The 15,453-nt window shown below is 44.2% G+C and overlaps 1 protein-coding gene across 1 annotated transcript in view; it reads left to right on the top strand.

The window, feature by feature from the left end:
- Positions 1–5,785: 5,785 nt before the first annotated feature.
- The window catches only part of LOC139649104 (ephrin-A2-like), a 60,596-nt gene continuing 50,928 nt past the window's right edge, over positions 5,786–15,453 (top strand). The window contains exon 1 of the mRNA XM_071525421.1: positions 5,786–5,928. Within this exon, the coding sequence (XP_071381522.1) occupies positions 5,786–5,928 (143 nt within the window). The remainder of the gene's footprint in view (positions 5,929–15,453) is intronic.

Here is a 15,453-nt window from a genome sequence, read left to right as displayed (position 1 = left end):
ACTTTGCCTCCATGTTGGGTCCAAGTTGGCACCATCACGCTGAAGTCTTAAACGTCGTCACATTCCTGCGTGCCTCCAGCACCAGTTTCCACAGCCTCGACCATAGTAGTCTTGGACCAGATACAGATGCGCTCTGTTTCTATTTTTGTAAAAGATTCTTATGCATGGTTTAACAAAGCTTCATGTAGCTACAAACGGTTATTGCTGTTAAGGACCAAAGTATCTTCCACCCCTGCTGTTTTGTAGTGTTGTGATCTCTGAAATGTTTATTTTTTCATATTCCTGCAATTCCACAAATAGTCAAGGCTTCAAATACCTTTTTTCCCCATTTCTCAGATGCCTTGGACAAAAGTCACATGAATTTAAATTATCTTTTGGGTAACTGCTTATACTGTATATTGTACCCCTCTTGTTTAATTGACTTTAAAGAGCCTACGTTGGTAGAGAATGCTTTAGAATGGATACTTAATTGAACCACAGTTATAGCTGTGACGTTGATGGTGTAGTAGATTATATATGCCTGTCCATTTTCGTTAAAAGCTTTTATTTTTCATTCCTTTTTTATATGGGGGCGGGGAGGGGTAAAGCGTTGTATGAAGCGGGATTGATGGTTGTATATATTCATGTTTTTGTACCACAAAATCATTTGGATTATATCCACTTTACATTCAAAACATGTATATTTTGATAAAACAACAGTACAGACCTATTAAGCTCTCTTGAGCTGCAAAGACAATTTTTGTACCACAAAGACATTAAACCTATCTGAACACAGAAGTGTCTCTGTATGTGCCCCGCTCCCCCCTTGCCATTCTGTTCTTCTCTCTTACGTCTTCTGCTGCCTTCAATAAATCTTTAGTTTGTTCCTTCTTTCATCTGGCCTCGTTTGGTTTCTGTCTCTTCCCTCTGTCCTGTGGAACTGTATCGGTTAACATCTTGTAACATTTTCCACATTTCCCATCTTGTTTACTACTGGTGGGTTTTTTTTTTAATCTTTTACTGTATTTCCAACTTTGTACTCATCCCATCTGAAACCTGACTGACCGCTCATCTGGACTGAGCTCATCCTCCGCTCCAATCCCTTGATGAAACATAGCTGTGATGATGAAGGCACAGGCTGGCAGGGTGGAGAGTAAATTCGATATTCATAGCTGGATATTTGCTATTCTCAATGATTTTGAATAATCCTCACATCTCCTGTGCTCCATTTTGACCTTTCAATTAAACGGGTCTGGCTGACACGTAGAAGATGAACCGGGTTGCTGTGGCAACCAAGTCGATGCGTCTCAAAAGATGAATAATTAAGACAAACATGAGCATGGTTATCGGGCATATCTGGCATCCATGCTTATCAGTGAGTTCCTCAAGGATGTGAGTGATTGAGGTAAAAAAAAAAAAAACTGACAAACACTGGCTATACACCTCCTGAACCACTAGGGGGAGGTCTTGCTCTGCTGGTGATGGAAGAGGCTGGTGAACAGAGGTGACTTTACCTGCCACTCACACAATGTCAATAGTTAGTGGCTTAATCTCTCAAGTGCCTCCTTGGGCTTTCTGGTATTATACCATTTTTTTTAAACTTCCTTACAAAGCGGTAGAGGGGATTAACCTCAGATCCTTCGTGCCTTTTGAGAAGGGGACAAATGAGGGAAGAGGAGGAGAATCAGTCCGGTGGAGTCTCTCTATTTGTGGTTGAGAGGAGCTGGATTTTGTTGTATAATCCCAGCACCTTGTGGAGTGGAGCCTGGTCATATATGCAGTGAGCTCAATTTGGACGCTACTGCTATGGCACTTTATGTTTTTGTTCTGTTATTTGGGTAAGAAATCATACTTGAAGGTCAGCCAGTCAGCTATCATTTTGAGGGTATTAGACGGGTGTAGGGTATCAGGTCTAACGTGACATTTAAATCAATACTGCACATTTTTGGGTGCTAAAAGGATATATTGTTGAACAGATGAAGATGATATGAAATTGTTATTTTAATGTTACCTTAAGAAAAACTATTAAAATGCAGTCACATATTCAAGTGTGCTGCCAAGAAATGTTACCAGACTCTTGACATATTCTGGCACCTTTCTTAGCCTGAACTTAAACATCTTTGCATATCAATGTATCCATGCCAGTCACAAAACATCATGGCAGGAGCTTGATGCTTTGGTGCTGCTTTGATACTTCACACCCTTGTTTACTTGCAGCAACTTAGTATTTCACTCTGCGCCAAGAGTAATTTAGAGCAGGGTGCAGTCTACACAGAATCCTCATCGGGATATATTGAAATGCAAAGAGATTGTATAATTGGGTGGAAGGGTAACTCAAAGTAAGATGATACTAACGCAGAGATTGGTGATATTTTTGGGTTACGAAGTTCCAGAATTTATTGGCTTACAAAATATGCTGCTTAATATAATCTTAATCAGTCAAGAAGCCTTTGAAAGACTGAAATGGGGGGGGAATATGCGCAAAAGTTGCAGTCATTTATTTTCCACTTTTCATCTGATATCAAAGAATGTACTTTCACATGACATCCAAAATCAGTAAAGTAAACTGCCAAAACATCGAAAATGTCACTGTCTCAATACTTAAAGTAGTTCAATGTGCCTTCCATGTAACTGTACCCCCCCTCCTCTCCATTTGTTTGGGAGTCCTGGCCTGTCGTGTGTTTCATTCTGGCTTCATCCAGCACTGTGTGCCTGTGATTAAATGAAACCATGTGGAGTAGTGATTCCACCACATCTGGGAACGTTTATTTGCATTAGTATGTGGTCTCTAATCAAGCAAACACTGAGGCCACACACACACACACACACACCCACCCCAGATCAAGCCTGATGGTGACTGAACCAGGGCAGGGTGAACTAGCGGTTAGAGAGACCGTCCTGTATAGGAACGGTCACAGGTTCGATCCCAGCAGCAGCCAGTGTGTCCTTGAGCAAGACACTGAATCTCTGCCTTGTAACACTGAATAAAAGAGTTGGCTGAATATAAATGGGCACAGTATTAGTCAATAATTTGAAAAAAGGAGAGGCCTTTCATCTGCTCTGTATTATTTACATTTTGGAGCCGGGAGATAATTCACATGTCTATAATTCATGTCTCTCTTGAGTGGAGTTTAAGTGGAGAGCAATCTCAGATTTAACCAACTAGCTATTCCAGGATTAAAGGCCCTGTTACAGAGACATACATCCACTCTCTAGCCCACGTTCACTGACATTTAGGATCACTTAAGAAGCCTTCACATCTGAATTCATGTAATAATGTTTAGTCTGCACAGCTTATATGAGATTTAGAATTACTTTTAGTGTGATACAGCAGAGGAGCATAAGCCTGAGTCTAAGGTGAATGATGTCTTTAGTCCATGGTGGCTCCCCTTAAAAAAGCCATCAGGAGACTATCCACCTGTTTACATATGCACGCCTCAGACAGATGTTGAATAATTCATCCACAGAGGCGGACAACATGCAGCTGTATTTGGGTTATGGGGGTGCATGGGTTCGCTCCCTGCCTGAATTCATGCAGCCCAAATTATAGGCATTACTTTGCAGGCAGAGCAGGGCATCGAAAAACTAGGACACTTTGCATAAAGGATCCAACCGAGAGGCACAATAAGATGTGAAAGATGGAGCTGCAGAAAGGTTCACGGTTTAAAATTATAACACGGGCCTATTAGGATTGGGAAGGACAAGTCAGTCGGGCTCATTTTGGAAAACAGTCTTGTTGTTACTGCTGAGAGTTTGCAGTCTACTCTGCAAGTAATATCCACTTAAGTAATTTCCTCTGGTATTGAGTCTGGAAATCTTATTTTATTCAATGCGAGTGACAAAATCTGCCAGAGGGGTGAGATAATTTAACTTGTTTCCCATACAAATCAACTTGTTGCAAGAATTTTCTTAATACTAGTGGAGTGATCAGCCTTATTCTGCCTTGTTTCAACATATTAGCACATGCTGCTAGAAAAATTGAAACTGAAACATTTTAAACTGCAATGGAAACAAGTGCAATTACCTCACCCCGTTGGCAGAATGGTTTTCTTGACTTAAAGTTTTAAGGCTGAATATGAGACTAAATGACTTGTTAAGATGGATGTGTTTTGCATTGTAGCCTACACACACACACACACACACACACACACACAACAGAGCAGGGATCGCAGCATTCTGTCAGACAGAGCTATCTGGAGGTTTATGGCTCAGAGGTTTTGGAGTCGGTGCTGCCTCTGCTTGCCCTTTGGGCCTAATGGACACTGATGGAAAATGACTCCAGTGTTCCACCGATCCATCAGGCGCCTTCTCTCTCTGCGCCCATCCATCAGTCCGCACCTTTCAAACACAAAGACCATGCTACATAGTGAACTTTATGTAAGGCGCATTATATTCAGGCTGCGATGCAAATATACCGCCTTCAGTCAGACGGACGGTTGTAGTGATAAACAAACTATGACCTCCAGTCTGCGACCATCATGAGGCAAACAATCACAAATAAAAACAGATGAATTATAGCCTAATACTTTCCTCAGTTTGAGAGGCTCCTAGCTACTCTGCCTACACACTGAGTGTGAATTTATGTCCTAAAGATTTCTGTCAGCCTGAAAAGCGTTGCAGAAAACTATTTCGCAATTTTAAAGAAAATGTGGGTAAAGTGAATTGAGGTGGGCTTAGCTTCCACTACATCTCGGATCTGGCTGTGCGGGCGCAGTGAGTCAGCCAGCCAGCCAGCCCGAGTCCCCAGAGGGTGTGAGGCACGGCACGGCTCGGCCCCGCCCGCACAGAGAGAGAGAGAGGGAGAGAGAGAGAGAGAGAGAGAGAGAGAGAGAGAAGGTGGGGGGTTACTTACACTGAATCTGGGTGCCGGTGAGCGCTGTTGTCGCCGTAGGTGGAGGTTGCATGGGAGCAGGTTTGGATTAAAGCCGCGGGTCTCTCTAGCAGCGCCGGTCAGCGTGACGCACGGGAAGTAAAGGCGCACCGAGAGTGAAGTCACATTGGATCAGAGCCAGCGGCGGCAGAGGGATCACCAAGTTGAGATGCTGAGAGCCTCGTAGTGTGTGTGTGTGAGGGATGCTGTTGTCTCGCAGTTCCTGTGTGGTTTCATAAGCGTGGACAAAAAAAAGGAATTGGAGCGTGCTCGTCAATTAGGGATGTATTTCCTTGAACTGCAATTAAAAAAAGGTCAAGTGGATGTAGTTTTCAGTCTGGTTTAGGCTCTTGGTCAATCTGTGAGGAGATTTCGTCCTGCGCTGTGAGGAGAGGGAAACAAAGCGTGCGCCGGGGCTGAATAACCCACACCGAGATCTGGGTAAATAAATATGACGGCCGGGGTTGACGGTGTCTCAGGTCTGCTGTTGAGCAACACTATCAACGTGAGTAATATTACAAACCTCGGAGTGTGATTATTTTTTTTATTTTTTATATAAATTTTTTTTTTCTGGAAGGAGGAGACCTAATCCAGGTGGCGCATCTCTGCTCGGCTGCGCGTAATGGGAGAAAAGTTTCGGACCTTGCAGAGGAGACGCACTCGCAGCATCCCGCCGACGACGCGCTTGTAAATAACATGTGAATCAGGCTGTTTGTCCGCGGCCGACCAAGTTTTAAAGTGAAATTTAACGATCCAGCATGACTTGAAACACCCCATCGGGTTATCGGAATTCGCATCAAGCCAATTAACGCTCCATGAACCGCCGACCCGATTTGCCCGAAGACGCGCAGACGGACATTAATGATCTAGAGAGGATTTCTGCCGGCGCAGCAGTGCAGTGAAAGCCCGATCCCAGTTAGAGAGCGATCCCCGTGGATGTCTGTGATGTTGTGCCAGCTCGGTCAGAGGTGCGTGATGGAGGTGGTGCTGCTGACCATCCTGTCCTGGGTGTCCGTCTGGGCAGAGGAGAAGATCATATTTGATAGACACGCTGTCTACTGGAACAGCTCCAACCCCAAGTGAGTGTCTGTAGGAGTTATAGGTGTGTGTGTGGGTGTGTGTGTGTGTGTGGGTGTGTGTGTGTGTGTAGGCTGTCTGTCTGTCTGACTGACACATTGCTTGGTGTTTTGGCATTCCTAGGAGGCTGAACCTTGAAATCTGAGCAGCACTCCACATTTTATAATTTTTTTCCCCCCCTTTATATATGATGCTGTCTGACCACATCAGTCTTTTTTATTCCCTTCCTCCTTCCTGGTTCACCAGTGAAAACCTGTCATATTTCTCCTCTTTGAAATGTGTTGGCTGAGTATTGTGATGGTGATGGAGCGTTTTTTACAATGAGCGAGCAAGGCACACACACACACATACACACACACACAGACGCAAATGGCTTTAGTTTGTGTGTGTGTGTGTGTGTGTGTGTGTGTGTGTGTGTGTGTGTGTGTGTGTGCACGCACGCTGTGGATATTTTGTTCTGTGGCACAGGGAGCTCCTTTTGTCTTAGACAATGAGGGCATCCTGCCTCCACTTCTCATCAATGTCTAGAGATTTACTCTCTCTTTCTTTCTCTCTCTCTCTCTCTCTCTCTCTCTCTCTCTCTCTGTCTCTCTCTTTCTTCCTTTCTCCCTGTCTCTCTCTGTCTCTCTCTTCCTCTCTCTGTCTCTCTCTCTCTCTCTCTCTCTCCCCCTCTCTCACACACACACACACAGACACAAATAAAACCCTTACCTCTATTCTGCCAATTTTGGGGACTAGTGCCAACACACACACACACAAACACACATTATTTTCCGTCAACTGCAAGTACTTGTGTGAAAAGCACACCCATAAATAAACAGACACAGAGACATAAACACACACACAAGGCTGCACACACTCTCTCACACACATGCACACACACACACACACACACACACACACACACACACACACACACACGGCTGTCTTTAGCCGGGCCTCTCTCATTGACATGGGGCAGAGCACACTAGGTCCGTCTGTCTAATGGTTTGTGACAGCCTGGCCAGCCTCTCTCTCTTTCTCTCTCTCTCTCTCTCTCTCTCTCTCTCTCTCTCTCTCTCTCTCCGTTCCTCTCTTTCTCTCTCCCTCCTCCTCCCTCTCTTTTGCCCTCTCTCTCTCTCCCAGGTAGATAAATAAACAGTGAAAGTGCTCCCTCTCGCTCGCTCACGGCTGAATTAGTCCGACTAACGGCCCTGTCTCTCTCTGCATCACCCACACACACACATACAGCAGCTCACACACATACTCATACACACACATACACATGCACATACACACACACTGAGCTAACAGGCCTGTCTCTGACTGCATCACTTTTCCACAGAAGGCTCCTCAAATATTTAACAGGCAAGAGGGAACATTCTCTCTCTTTCTCTTTTTTCATCTCTCTCTCGTTCTGTCTTTCTTGCTCTCTCTCTCTCTCTCTCTCTCTCTCTCTCTCTCTCTCTCTCTCTCTCGCTCCTTTCTCACCACACACACACAAACACACACACACAAACACATGCAAACGTCATAGGGTAAATTTAAGCTATATGGACGGCTGCTGTCGGCGCTGCGATTCCGTCAGGGTCATGTGAACAAGTTGAAGTAGAAAGAGGCACATCAAAAATGCATTGGTACTAAAGCAATGAATCTAGGCTCTGGAGCCCCAGCGAAGTTGGTTCCCCCTGTTAGTCTCTGGCACTGTCATTGGTCATGCTGCGCTTTTTTCTCCACACACACGCACACACACACACACGGTTGTCCTGCTGTACTTGTGAGGACCTTCCATTGACTGCATTCATTCCCTAACCCTAACGTAATCCTAAATCTAATTCTAAACCTAAAGGAATACGCCAAGTTTTGGGGAAATCGACCCCTTGGCAAGCTGAACCCATTAAGTGATGAGAACAGAGACACCAAAAATCATGCACGTGTCCCCGGTGGATCATTCGCCCCATGCAAACACTGTAGCACTGTAGCATACACTGTGCCGAGTGATAGCATACATAACATAACATAGCAAAATATAATCTCAGTAAGAAAGTAAGTAAGAAAATGAGAATTTGCAGCTCTAAATCTTAGTGGTAAGTAATCTTGAATGATGAGTCTGGCAGTTTTGTGGAGGAGACTGGTGAACTTTACACAAAATATGATATAAAATGAACATTCTGGGTCTCTCTCAATATGCTTTCTTGTGCGTCCATGTGTCCTCTATGATGCATTTGACATGATATCTAACAACTCAGGATGGAGGAAGTTGATTTGCCAAACTAGGATGCATTAAACGGCGACTTGGCCAATGAAAACAAATGGGAAGCCCCAAGAGTCATTGGGAGAGCAATGTATCACATCCAAATCTATCGCCTGTAGTTGGGAGACGGCTGAAGCAGCTGGGGAAATGGAAACAGCTGTGTGTCTTAATTGATTGCATGACGTCGAGCACATAGTTCATCTCAGGTAAAGATGCGTTCTCTGTTCTTGCATTCTTGCTTTCTTCCTATTTTGGATAATGCTAGTTGCCTACTATCACTCAACACAGCTAAAGAGGCAGCATGGAGCACCAGAGTGTATGATCTACTGGGGGCACATGGCTGATTTTGACCAATGGGCCAATCTTCAAAAAACTTAGTGTGTTCCTTTAACCCTAAACCCCAAGACCTAATCCTGAACTACCGTCCTGAAGATGGGATGATCAGCCAAAATAGCAGCACTTTGCAAAAAAGGCCTCAGTCCGCATGTCTAAAACTCAAACTGGTTCTCATAAAGATAGCAAAACAAGAGCAGACACACACACAGACACAGGCTCGATGGTCCAGAAGGAGCCATAGACAGAGTTTGGCCATTGCGGAGGCCAGTGGCAGGCATGTTAGATCCACAAACCTGCATCATGGCTGCTGCCAGGTATCTTGTGTCTCTACGCCAATAGATTTTTATACAACGCTTGGCTTCTGTCTATGGTTATGGAGGACACTGTCAGCTCCATATTTTCTGCCAGTGCTGTCGATATTTGACGATGCTTCGATGAAGTTGATTGCTTCAGGATTGTGCCGCTGTTTGTCCTCGTTCCCTCTCCCTTCTCTCTCTTGCTTGCTCCACTTCTCTTTCTCTCACTTTTTCATTATATTACCTGTAATTAAATGTTTTCTACCTGTAATTAATTGTGCCGCTGCTATCTTCGGCATGTCTGCGAACGAGAGTCTTGATCTCAGTGAGACTAACCTGGATAAACTGAGGTAAATAAAATGAGTTAAAAAAAAATCTTAGTTAAGGGAGAGTAGGCATAGAACAAATTGGTCAAACTCTTTATATCAAGAGCTCTGGCTCTCAGCAGGCCTTCTCTTTCAAGGTCTTGCTGGATAATAGAAAATGTATGAGATAATCCAATTCAAACAGCTTCGGCCACTTTTGGTCACGGCGGGGAGCAGCACTCACACACACGCAGAGTGTTGTCCATCCTCCTGTTGTGATGAGATATGTGATGCTGCACAGTAACAAAGTACCGTAACACATTATCACAACAATACTGCGACACTAGAACCGGATCTGGAAATCTCGCAGACCCACATAAAGGGATTTATACTGCAACAAGGCATATAGGAGGAACACACACACACATGCACACACACACACACACACACACAGATTTGCTCTCTCTTGAATAAAAGGCTAGCCAGCCACCATTTTTCTACTTGCTGGCTGACACACATACACACACACACACACACACACACACACATATACAGACATGCACATGTCTGTGGAGGCTAGATTTGGGGCACACATGCACACTCATATACACACACACAATACACAAATACACATTCAGCCAGATTGGCTCTCTGTTGAATAAAAGGCTAGCCAGCCACCCTTTTTCTATTTTCTAGCTGGCACACACATACACACACGCACGCACGCGCACACACACACACACACACACACACACACAGCCCCCTTCTGGCCTCCCAGACCTGTATTATAAAGCTTGCAGGTGAGGGGCTTTGTTCACCCTGAGTAGCTAATGTGCTCAGAGCAATGGGCTCTTCTCCACACACACTCTCTCTCTCTCACACACACACACACACACACACACACACACTCTGGCTCGATGGTCCAGAAGGAGCACCTTATCTAATCCCATGGTTTATCCTTCAAAAGACTTTCTCTTCCTTTTCTTCTCCGTTCCTCCTCTCCCCTCTCTCTTCATCTCTCTGTCTTTGAGGAACTCCGTGTCAGTGAGAAGTGGTGATGGTTGACGACACTCATTCTATGGGACAGAATCTCCCCGGAGACACACACACACACACATGCACCCTCACACACACACACACGCGCACCCACACAGCCTTTGAGGAAGAAGTGTCTTACGCATGCAGCACCCACACACACACACATGCAGCCATGTGCACTCACACATACACTACACACACACACAGCCTTTGAGGGAGAGCAAGTGTCTTGTGCACACAGCACATGCTCACACACTCAAACCACACACACACACACACACACTGTTGTACACACCATATACACACACACACAGGCATGTACACAAACATACACATAAAAAACACACACAATCCCACGCACACACACACAGACCCACACACACGGTGTGTTTTTGTCCCCTGTGGCGCCCAGTGATATGTGTAGTCACTAACACTTCCCCAGCCATACCACACACATACAGACACACACACGCATACACACACAGATTTGCATCCAATTTACATGTAGACTTGCACTCACCCCCGCTCAGTTACTGACAGTTTGTCAGACTCAAACCTGCCCCTGGGTTAAATCTATCTTCCACTGCCACCACCATCCCCCTCTCCATCTCTCTCTCTCCCCCTCCCCATCTCTCTCTCTCTCTCTCTCTCTCTCTCTCTATCGCCTCTCTCTCTCTGTTTCTCTATCACCCTCTAATCAGCCACTCTCTCTACTTAACTCTATTTCTCTCCTACCCTACTCCTTTTCTTCCTTTCTTTCTCCCTCTCTCTCTCTCCCTTGGGGTCAGGTTCGTATGTTTTTCCTGTACATAACTGTCCAGTGTGCGACTCACGTCGCCTCAGGCAGCAGCTGCAGAACACACATGAAGCTCCAGTACATCAGGTTACATGTTCTTAGCATGTTTCTACAAGGCCAGACCATGTATGTGTTCTGGCTGAATGTCAACACTGCCATTCATGGAGTAAGAAGAAGAGAAATCCATGGCAATTTAGAGTAAAAGAGAGGGTTAATTGGCCTGTCTGTGCTGCAAAACATCTTATTTTATTTTTTTTACATTCTTTTTAATGCATCAGCTAATAAAGTAAAGGGCCTTTTTTGTATAACGGGAAGACACTTTAATGTATCTAAAGGATAATACTGGTGTTTTTCAAGTTTGTGCCAGTTCCTTAGGTTTTCCAACCTTCAGAAGAAGCCAGTTGCTGCCATTCATTTTTGTACAGTATGAAAAACTATTTCCACAGACTTGAAATTGCCCAAACTAGATAATCAGTAAACATGAAGCCTTAATTTGCTTTCGTCAAAGTTTCTGTTTTATCGTTATTTCATTGAGTGTTTTCATATCAGTGTGCGCATTACGTTACGCTCTACTTACTGTCAATCACCTGACACCCAGAGGAAGAAATTAAAGTCTCTGCCAGGAAATAATCCCTCAAAAATATGTCGCCGCTGAAACTTTATTGTCACATCAATGTCTTCTTATTTTGGGTGACTTTGTTAGCCGGGACAGCCGTTAATTTCAAGTAGGTTTGACGGCGTAAAGTTTGTATTTTAAAGACGACGAAATGTTTAAAAATCTAATTACATACGGCATGCGTTGCAAAATAATTGGGGGAAATGTAAACTAGAGGTAGAGAGCAGTAAATGAGCTATTAATGACACCTGTATTCTCCTTTAAACTCGCTGTATCTTTGGGAGTGCCTTTGATCTTTCTCATTTTTTCTACCACATATGACACTTCATCTTCCAATGAGCACCTCTTCATGACAAGCTGATGGCAGTTCAGCTTTCTGTGCTAATTTGCGCCACCATGTGCCAAATAGCCTGGTGTCGGTGCTTGTAACAATTAGCAGTGCAAATGAATCCGAGATTGAAACATATCTCCAGCCCCATGATTTTATTTCTCTGGCAGGGATATTCCTCCCCTTCACCTTTGGATTAAGGATTTTTTTTCTTCCGGTTATTAAGGCAGTGGCTTAGAATCATAATCCTTGTCTTTTAAAAAAAAATCACCAGAAATGATTTTTTCAAAGCAGGTTTTCCAAAAAACCTCATCCCGAGAGATCATGAACCCAGACTTCCCCTATGTATTTTTTTTGCAGAAAGCTGCCCTTTTTCAGATTCTCACCCCTGCCCTTGAGAGTGTCTGTGCATGCGGTTTGCTGCGAAATACCATCATCATTTGATCATCCCATACAAGTATAATGGCCTGTTTAGTATGTCAGTAGCATGGCAGTGAATCTCTAATGCGATATGAAATGTTTACTTACTTCCCCCACGTTTGATTGTTCATGCAGGGGAGCAGCTTGAAAGAATGAGTAAAGATATTACTCTGCAGTGCTGCTGCTTCTGTTGCTACCTTCCACTAATGAGGTTTGTTGATGATAATGACTGTGGCAATGATGGTGATGATGATGTAAGGGCTCCGAAACAACCTGGGGAGATCCCAGGAGCTATTGTTTTAATGAAGAGAGGGAGAAACAGTTACAGCCAGGCAATACAGAAAGTCAGGGAGAGGCGGTTTAGCGAGAGAGATAGAGAGAGAGTAAGAAAGAAAGAAAGAGAATGAATGACATAGAATGAAAGAAAGAGGACGAGAGGAAGAGTACAAAATAGGGAGATACTAGCCTAGAATATGAAAGATGCCAGACTGCGCTCCATACATAGGGAACAATGGGCATTGTCATTCCTGCTCCATTCTTGTTCCCGCTCCCCTCTAATACTTTTTCCTCAGGTCCCGGCTGGGTGTGCTGATTGTGTTAGCCGAGTGTAAGAATAGGACCCTTTCAGTTCTGTCTGTCTAATACTCTGATGGGACCCCAGCCTCCCGCTCTTCATATAGACCAGCTGGAGACTGATAATAACACATACACCACTGTCTGGCTACGCCTCACTCCGGCCCTGAGAGACGAGAAAAGAGAGAGAAATGTGAAAGGAGAGGGAGAAATAGAGAGATCTACTTGAAGGATTAGGGACACTCAGAGCATGAATATGAAGAAGGACAAGAAGATGAGTGTATAACAGAGAGAAGGGGCCGCCGTTTTTACTTTTTTTTTTTTTTTTTTTAGGAGCAAGCTGCCTCAAATGTGCAAGCAGCACAGGTGGAGTAAAGGGAGGAGAGGAGATGAATGAGGGAGAGTGCAGGGGGAGTTAGCGGTGGGGGAAAGAGAATCAAAGGAAAGGAAGAGAGGAAAGAGAAATTAGGTGGAAAAAGAGGGAAAGTGGTGGAAAGAGAGAGAGAGAGGACGGGGGGTTAGAGAACGGCGGAGGGAAAGGAAGATTATTTGCGCCACTCTGGAACCATGAGTCAGGCAGGCATACAGCATAGTGGGAGAGAAAGCAGCTATAAGCGCACGGTTGGATGGGTCTCAGCAGGTGAATGTCGGGGGGCTGGTATTACAGGAGAAACACTGGCCTTTAGCATGGAGACTCGCCCAATGTTAAAGACGCCCTCTGGCGCACACAGCTTTTAGAATGAGAAACTTGGCATTTAAAATAGAGAAAGAGAAGTTGTGCTGCAGGGATGGAGGGATGAGGTGGAGGGACGGATGGATGTTTTGCTCCTGTAAATGCTCTGTTTTCCACTCGGCTTGGCATCGTCGCAGGTGAAACTCCATGAAATATTTATCGTCGGACCCCGGTAACAACTTTCACACTGATAACTTTGCCAGGGAAGTCTTTGCGAGACTTTGGCAACTGTTTGGCAAGCAAGTTCATCTTAGAATTTTTGGACCATGTGTATGTGAATAGCAGGGTTATTTTCTCTTTGTGATACTATAAAATCGCATCATGAGAGTCTTGGCTTGTGTGTGTGTGTGTGTGTGTGTGTGTGTGCTGGTGTATGTGTGTGTGCTCAGGCGTGCACACCCACGTGCATGTGTTTCAGCAATAATGAACGTGCATGTGTTTCAATAATGAAAAATGGAAGTTTTTCATCTTCATCCAAAAAAAATCCCCTGTAGATTTCAAGCAGAAGGAGTGGAAAGTCAAACAAAAGAACGAGAGAATGAATCATTTGCATTGTAATCCATCAGACAAGACAGAGCAAAATCATCTAATTCCCAACCTGCTATGATCGCCACACTACCCTAGTATTATCCAGAAAGGGGGGCACTGTAAACAAACCCCTCATTTTAGACTATGCTAATGGGACATAATAAGGCAGAACCAACAGATGTTGCACCACTCTCATGATTTTGTCATTAGTTAATTCTGCTTGGTGCCAAAGCGCTGGCTAACTAGTAAACAAACCCAAACCCTCTGATCACTCTTAAGTCTCTGAGCTGTCCATTTATATGTGTCCTTCTGGTTCAGTGGGTTTGTAATTTCGGCTGAACTATCCCTTTAATCCTCACCTGTAGAATAATCCTCACCTGAGGTCTAATCCTGAGCTAATTCCAGGCGAGCCTTCGAGGATCTTATATCCGAAAACCGGCCACTAATCTGATCGGCCTCCGGACAGAGATGGATAGAGAGGAGGAGAGCAAATGATGAAGATAAAGATGATAATAGTGATGGCAATGGTGATAATGAACATGAGGGTGAGAATGATGGTAGTGGTGATGATGATAATGATGATGGAATGGATCTTTATTTGTCTTCAGTCTCACCTCAGACACAGTAAAAACATTAATTAAACGCTTAATACAACAACAGTGCAGATGCAGGACAGATACAAATCAATTCAGCGCAGTGCAGTGGCAATAGTTCATCTGGTCTTGTTTAGGATGCTGAGTGCCTCAGGGACAAAAGACCTTTCATAAAGGTTCTTTTTGGCCACCGGCAGTCTGAAGCACCGGCTGACAGAGGAGGATCTCAAACTAACGGCGGACGGGGTGAATTGGGTCGTTAACTATTTTCAGAGCCTATTTTCTGTTTACAGCTGAGTTGCACAGGTCATCCAGTTGCTTTTGCTGTCTGCCTGTTATTTTTCCAGTTGTACTGACAATCATGTTTAATTCATTTCGGCTTTTTGTAAGTTTCCAAATCAAACGGAGATGTTGAACACAAGGATGCTCTCCACCAGGCTGACCTGACTCATACCAAACCTCCTCAGCTTCCTAACTAAAACAATCTCTGACTTGCTTTCTCACAGATAAAATCAGTGTTGATGATGCTGATGAAGAAGATGATGATGATAGTGATGATAGTGGTCATAATTGTATGATGAAGATGATGAGAGTGATGGAAATGGTTATGATGGTGATGATGATGATGATAGTGATGATGATGATGATGATGATGATGATGAAATTGGTTATGATATCGATGATAATGATGATAAAGTAGATGATGACGAGGATGATGATGATGGTAATAAT

The sequence above is a fragment of the Centroberyx affinis genome, unplaced genomic scaffold (genome assembly GCF_046629955.1).
Source record: "Centroberyx affinis isolate AG114_WGS23_722 - 3 ecotype Tasmania unplaced genomic scaffold, CSIRO-AGI_Caff_v1 ptg001292l_1, whole genome shotgun sequence".
Classification (NCBI taxonomy): Eukaryota; Metazoa; Chordata; class Actinopteri; order Beryciformes; family Berycidae; genus Centroberyx; species Centroberyx affinis.
Note: the sequence above shows the minus strand (reverse complement) of the source record. Positions and strands in the feature narration are given on the sequence as shown.